The sequence below is a fragment of the Procambarus clarkii genome, chromosome 31, assembly GCF_040958095.1.
Source record: "Procambarus clarkii isolate CNS0578487 chromosome 31, FALCON_Pclarkii_2.0, whole genome shotgun sequence".
NCBI lineage: Eukaryota > Metazoa > Arthropoda > Malacostraca > Decapoda > Cambaridae > Procambarus > Procambarus clarkii.
Window position 1 is genome coordinate 26,366,877 of NC_091180.1, and position 7,049 is coordinate 26,373,925.

General features: G+C 48.5%; 1 protein-coding gene across 1 annotated transcript; it reads right to left on the reverse strand.

Moving 5' to 3' along the window:
* Nucleotides 1-1,497: 1,497 nt before the first annotated feature.
* On the reverse strand, nucleotides 1,498-2,634 carry LOC138370231 (uncharacterized). The gene has a single exon (XM_069334230.1). The coding sequence runs from the start codon at nucleotides 2,632-2,634 to the stop codon at nucleotides 1,498-1,500; it is 1,137 nt and encodes a 378-aa protein (XP_069190331.1).
* Nucleotides 2,635-7,049: the final 4,415 nt, after the last annotated feature.

Below are 7,049 nucleotides of genomic sequence, written 5' to 3' on the forward strand. Positions count from 1 at the left end.
TGTGTGTGTGTGTGTGTGTGTGTGTGTGTGTGTGTGTGTGTGTGTGTGTGTGTGTGTGTGCGTGTGTGTGTACGTGTGTGTGTGTGTGTGTGTGTGTGTGTGTGTGTGTGTGTGTGTGTGTGTGTGTGTGTGTGTGTGTGTGTACTCACCTAGTTGTGCTTGCGGGGGGTTGAACTCTGGCTCTTTGGTCCCATCTCTCAACTGTCACTCAACTGGTGTACAGATTCCTGAGCCTACTGGGCTCTATCATATCTACATTTGGTGTGTGTGTGTGTGTGTGTGTGTGTGTGTATGTGTGTGTGTGTGTGTGTGTGTGTGTGTGTGTGTGTGTGTGTGTGTGTGTGTACTCACCTAGTTGTGCTTGCGGGGGGTTGAACTCTGGCTCTTTGGTCCCATCTCTCAACTGTCACTCAACTGGTGTACAGATTCCTGAGCCTACTGGGCTCTATCATATCTACATTTGGTGTGTGTGTGTGTGTGTGTGTGTGTGTGTGTGTGTGTGTGTGTGTGTGTGTGTGTGTGTGTGTGTGTGTGTGTTTGTTTGAGAGCATTAGCATATGCTTGCCTCTTAAATGATTACATTGCATGGACAGGTGGCTTGGTCCCGACACACGCACACCTGTGCTCCATTCAGCTTGCATTGGGTGAACAGCAAACCACCTCGTTAGAGTGACAACCACCATGGGGCTACTCCACCCACCCACCCACCCCCCTATAAACCACACATTACTCCTACTCTCCAAACACCTCCAAAATCCTCCCACACCTGCTAGACTCACCATTCTACACACATATCCAGACGCCTCCACCGGCTTCCAAACCTGCTCCTCCGAATCTCTTCTCACATATTCCGCCCTGCTGTTTCACACATGTGTGGATGGTTGGGGGGAAGAATGGATGGTTGGGAGGGGGGGGAAAGATAAGAGTAGTCGGAGGAGAGAGAGGGGAAGAGACAGAGAGAGAGAGAGGGGGAGAGGAGACAGAGAGAGAGAGAGGGAGAGGGAGAGAGAAAGGAGGGGAAAGACACATAGGAAGAGAGGTAGAGAGAGAAAGGAGAGAGACACGTACACAGGGAGAGAAGAAGAGAAAGAGAGAGAGGGAGAGGAAGAGAGAGAGGGGGAGAAAGAGAGAGAGGGGGAGAAGGGGGTGAAAGGAGATCAGTTCAATGTGTCAAAGACGCTAAAAGGGACATGGACAATATTAAGAGTTGGGTTAGGAGTACATTAAGAAAGCCGAAGGCCTTCTAAAAAATAGGAAAGAGTCTGCTAGAAAATAGGGAAGAATGTGCAGGGAAAATAGGGGAAAAAAGAGTCTGCAGGGAAAATAGGGTTCCAATAAAAACTTTCCCGGCACGCATGAAATGGTGTATTCTTCCTTGCCCTAAATTCCCTTTAGCTCTTTATTACATTTTCCTTTGTTATGCCTCGTTCACTTACCCCCCCCCCCACCCCCCACCCCCCGTTCTGCGTTCTTTTTTCCCTCGTATCGCGTTCATTTTTATTCCTCCTCGTTCTGTTCAACATGTCCAGTGTTCCCTTCTTCTCCATTCCGCGTTCTTTCCCTTTGTTCCGCGTTCCTTGCGCTTGTTCCGCGTTCCTTGCGCTTGTTCCGCGTTCCTTGCGCTTGTTCCGCGTTCCTTGCGCTTGTTCCACGTTCCTTGCGCTTGTTCCGCGTTCCTTGCGCTTGTTCCGCGTTCCTTGCGCTTGTTCCACGTTCCTTGCGCTTGTTCCGCGTTCCTTGCGCTTGTTCCGCGTTCCTTGCGCTTGTTCCACGTTCCTTGCGCTTGTTCCACGTTCCTTGCGCTTGTTCCACGTTCCTTGCGCTTGTTCCACGTTCCTTGCGCTTGTTCCACGTTCCTTGCGCTTGTTCCGCGTTCCTTGCGCTTGTTCCGCGTTCCTTGCGCTTGTTCCGCGTTCCTTGCGCTTGTTCCACGTTCCTTGCGCTTGTTCCACGTTCCTTGCGCTTGTTCCACGTTCCTTGCGCTTGTTCCACGTTCCTTGCGCTTGTTCCGCGTTCCTTGCGCTTGTTCCGCGTTCCTTGCGCTTGTTCCACGTTCCTTGCGCTTGTTCCACGTTCCTTGCGCTTGTTCCACGTTCCTTGCGCTTGTTCCACGTTCCTTGCGCTTGTTCCGCGTTCCTTGCGCTTGTTCCACGTTCCTTGCGCTTGTTCCACGTTCCTTGCGCTTGTTCCACGTTCCTTGCGCTTGTTCCACGTTCCTTGTGCTTGTTCCACGTTCCTTGCGCTTGTTCCGCGTTCCTTGCGCTTGTTCCACGTTCCTTGCGCTTGTTCCACGTTCCTTGCGCTTGTTCCACGTTCCTTGCGCTTGTTCCACGTTCCTTGCGCTTGTTCCACGTTCCTTGCGCTTGTTCCACGTTCCTTGCGCTTGTTCCACGTTCCTTGCGCTTGTTCCACGTTCCTTGCGCTTGTTCCACGTTCCTTGCGCTTGTTCCACGTTCCTTGCGCTTGTTCCGCGTTCCTCGTAGCGCAGGTCAACGACAAGAAGGGGGAATGTCTGGACCGGTCTTTCGAGGTCATCAGACCTGGGGCCAGATTCACGAAGCACTTACGCAAGCACTCACGAACGTGTACATCTTTCCTCAATCTTTGACGGCTTTGGTCACGTATATTAAACATGTTACGGGCGTGAAAACTTTTTCAGTCAACTGTTGTCATTGTTAAGAGAAGCTTCTTGGTGCTTCGGAGTTCATTAACTGTTTAATAATGGTAAAGAAAGCCGCCAAAGATTGAGGAACGATGTACAGGTTCGTAAGTGCTTGCGTAACTGCTTCGTGAATCTGGTCCGAGGAGTCACAATAACGTGGCTGAAATGTGTTGACCAGACCACATACACTAGAAGGTGAAGGGACGACGACGTTTCGGTCCGCCTTGGACCAATCACAATCGACTTGAGAATGGTCCAGGACGGACCGAAACGTCGTCGTCCCTTCACTTTCAATGAAAACGTCATTATTAGCGTGCATTAGACTCCGTAAAAAAAAAATGCGACGTTTTGGCTGAAAAAAAGTAATAATGTTTGTTATTCACTTGAAGGAAATTCCCCTTCAGTCATTCAGAGCAATAAATTAACCTGTCAATAACGAAACATTTACATCTCATTTCGCCAATTTAATTGCAGCAGCCTGTCCGTCAAATTGACGCACTGTTGACGTTACCTTGTCGTGAAGAGGGGAGAGGGGGGAGGGGGGTGTACAGAACCTTCTGATCAAGGTTCGAAACTCCTCCCTTTCCCCCTTATACCTACGTGTAATTGGCGACTTTGTATAAAAAAAATTTAATCACTAATCATATCAATATTTTGTATAAATTAAATATTATTTATAAGGATTAATTTCTCTTAGAACCGATTTTTATTTAACTAGGAACCAGTTAACCGACTTATCCACATCCTTCAGCTCTGAATTAACTCTGAATTAATGGTGTCCAACCACTTGGGCTGGACGGTAAAGCAACGGGTCTTGCTTCATGCAGATCGCCGTTCAATTCCCGACCGTCCACAAGTGGTTGGGCACCATTCCTTTCCCCCCCCCCACCCCCCGTCCCATCCCAGATCCTTATCCTGACCCCTTCCAAGTGCTATATAGCCATATTGGCTTGGTGTTTTTCCCTGATAATCCCTTCCCCTCCTCCCCCTTCCCTTCGTACCGTATCCACCCCCTTCTCCACCCCCCCCCACCCACCTCACCCCCCATTCACGAGGCAAATATCTAAGAAACTACTATATAATCTGCCCCCCTGGCACGACCCCCCCCCTTCCCTCCCATTAACAACCCATTACCCTCGTAACACCTCTCAGGAAATACACTCCCCCCCTTAACTACCCCCCCCCCCTCATTAGAGCTCTAAATCACCCCTGGATCCTTACCCCCTTGTTTGAAGACTATTAAATGTTGTAATCATTCTTGCCAGCTTATTCACTTCTAATTTTCAGTGTTTAATTACTATCATCAGTTAGCGTGGTTTGTGTGTGTCAATGGTCATTAATAGCCGAACTAGGCTGTTAAACTCTCGCTAATTACGGTAATAAGAGTGAAAGTTCAAGAGCGGCTTAATTGTCCGGCAATTTGCCTCGTGTGATCAAGTTTAACGGCTGTTGGGGGGTAGTTAGCGTGTTGCTTTGGTCGCTTGTGGCACTAGGGTCGTTGAAGGGGCGGCGGGGGGGGGGGGGGGTAGGGGGGATTAGGGGGGAGGAAGGGCATTATCAGGGGGAAAGCGCCAAGTCATTACGACTATATAGCACTTAGAAGAGGGTCAGAATAAGGATTTGGGGATGGGACGGGGGGAAAGGAATGGTACCCAACCACTTGTGGACGGTCGGGGATTGAACGCCGACCTGCATGAAGCCAGACCGGCTAATTCGTCTCTGCCTAGCCTATTGGAGAGTTCTATACGTCCTCGGATATTAAAAAAAAAAAAAGGCGGATTAAAAGAAATAAAACGGGCAAATCCCATCGTTGGGGGGACAGGAAGCCTGTGACTATACTTTAGGCTTGTATTGAGGTCCTCCCCAGAAGGTCCCCCCTGACCCTACCCCAGGAGGCAATCCCCCCCCTCACCCCCCCCCCCTACAACAGTTGCCTAATTACGGTAATTAGGCAGCAGAAGGACATTAGGCCAGAGGAGAAAAAAACCATTCTCAACCCCTTCTGTTCCGCCCAGGAATCGAACCCGGGATCCCAGATGGGGTGTCGAGAACGAAGCCAACTGCGCTACGAGACCCAATAATCTCGACCCCCCCCCTCACCCCTCCCATAACCTGCGTCACGTCAACTCTAGTTTTACAGTCTAATTGACTGTGTGATCATCTTGACTATTGGTTCTGGTAGTCTACTGCCCCGGTGTGTGTGTGTGTGTGTGTGTGTGTGTGTGTGTGTGTGTGTGTGTGTGTGTGTGTGTGTGTGTGTGTGTGTGTGTGTGTGTGTGTGTGTGTGTGTGTGCTCACAGCTTCACCCAACAGTCTTCTCTTCCAGCTCAAGCAAGGTTCGCCCCCTCCCCTTTCCCCTGCCCACGTTTCCCTCTCATGGTCACTGTGTATTCGTTTTGCTTTTGTTATGCAGGTACGGTGAAGCAGGTACGGTGAAGCAGGTACGGTGAAGCAGGCACGGTGAAGTAGACAATGTGAAGCAGGTACGGTGAAGTAGACAATGTGAAGCAGGTACGGTGAAGTAGACAATGTGAAGCAGGTACGGTGAAGTAGACAATGTGAAGCAGGTACGGTGAAGTAGACAATGTGAAGCAGGTACGGTGAAGTAGACAATGTGAAGCAGGTACGGTGAAGCAGGTACGGTGAAGCAAGAACAACAAAGCAAGAAACTTCACCGTAAGCGACCAAACAACATGAACACCATACCACAATTCTATCAACATAACCACATTACAAAAAAACTCTCCACCAAATCAACTTATTTATATATAAAAAATAAATCAACATTAGTGTAGTGGATCATGACGCGACACCTGAGTAAGGCAGCCCCGTCACCACCCTCAACCACCGTCTGTAATTGTTCAACGATCGTTACCCCCTAACGACCCCAACCAATACTTGTAAGATTTTCCAGAGGTCTTTCCATCCGCTGTGTACGTAAATCAGTGGAGAACACACACCATGGTAGACAGATCTCTCAGTTGTACACACACACACACATCTGTAAACGTACACGTACACACACCCGCACGAATGGTGTTGCTGGGGTACTAATGCCCAACCAGCCTCGTCGGGGTGCCACTAGGCGGGGAAAAATTCGTGTTATTCTGACTAGAAAACGCGAGAAACCCCTCCAATCAACCCTAACCTAACCTAAGTAAGCGAGGCTAGAAAAAGGGGATTTTTTTTATAACCCTCTAGTTTGTAATTTGTTCGTTTTTGAGACGTGCAAAATTAGACGTATTATTTGTCAGGGGCAGGTTGGCACCCCTGGTAAGAATCCGTCTGCGATCCGCCCAGTCGTTCGTCTAAGCTCCAATCGACTCCTGAAACGCGTTCGCTAATTTTAATGTGTATTAAAAATCGGTGGTTTCTCAAAATATATTAAAATACAATACATTAATGAAAATACATTAATTTTATTATATATTAAAATTTTGTATATACTTAGACCTAGGTTAGGTGTTTAGGTTCTGTTGGCAATTATTTGTATTTGTAGTACGTAGGCGAAGCATTTACAGAGATACAATTCGAACAGAAAAATATCTGCGAAGCATTTTTCGAGAAAAGTTCGAACATCAGTTGTGAGTCATTCTCACAACCGTTATCACACATATCAACAGTCTTTCTCATCAACAAAGGTCAAATGCTCGTTAATTCAGCCGCCAAACCCCCACAGTTTATGCACTAAAAACGATTCACATCCGATTCATAACTGCTGACGTTCGAACATTTCTCGAACAAGTGCTTCGCTGACGGCCTCTGCTCGAAGCACAACTTTGCACCTGCAGCGGTCAAGTTTCTTGACCGGAAAGAGAGGAAAAAAAGAGAGACAGACTGATAAAGAAAAAGGGGGAGGGGGAGCCCACAGAAAAGGGGAAAAAAGTACCCCTTTTCCGATATACGACTGAACCATCCAACTGAGGGTCACAATAACACCCTTTCTTCGGGTTTTACGAACCCGAGCCAAGATGTATGTGGTCTTGTTTCATTACGACGCCGTCCTAATTACAGGTCACGGATCATTAAGTGGGTTCTGGGTTTCCCTTTCTGATACTGTGGCGAGCGTAATGTGACCCAATTGATTATTGAGGGGAAGGGGGGGTGTGGGGGGTGGGGGGGAGTGGTGATGGATGTAGGGGGTGGAAGGAATGGGTGTGTGATGGTGAGGAGGGGGGGGGTGGATGAACTGGAAAAAGGGGGTGGAAGATATTGGTGATTTGTTCGACTTGCCATCAATCTGGGAGTACTCTTTGAAAGACACACCTACATGTACTCTGAGTGTACTCTGGTAGAGGTACACACACTAGAAAGTGAAGGAACGACGACGTTTCGGTGCGTCCTGGACCATTCTCAAGTCGATTGTGAGAATGGTCCAGGACTGACC

Bases quoted from the DNA above. Each gene is read 5' to 3' on its own strand.
- LOC138370231 (XM_069334230.1), bottom strand. From the start codon at position 2,634: ATGTTTAATATACGTGACCAAAGCCGTCAAAGATTGAGGAAAGATGTA.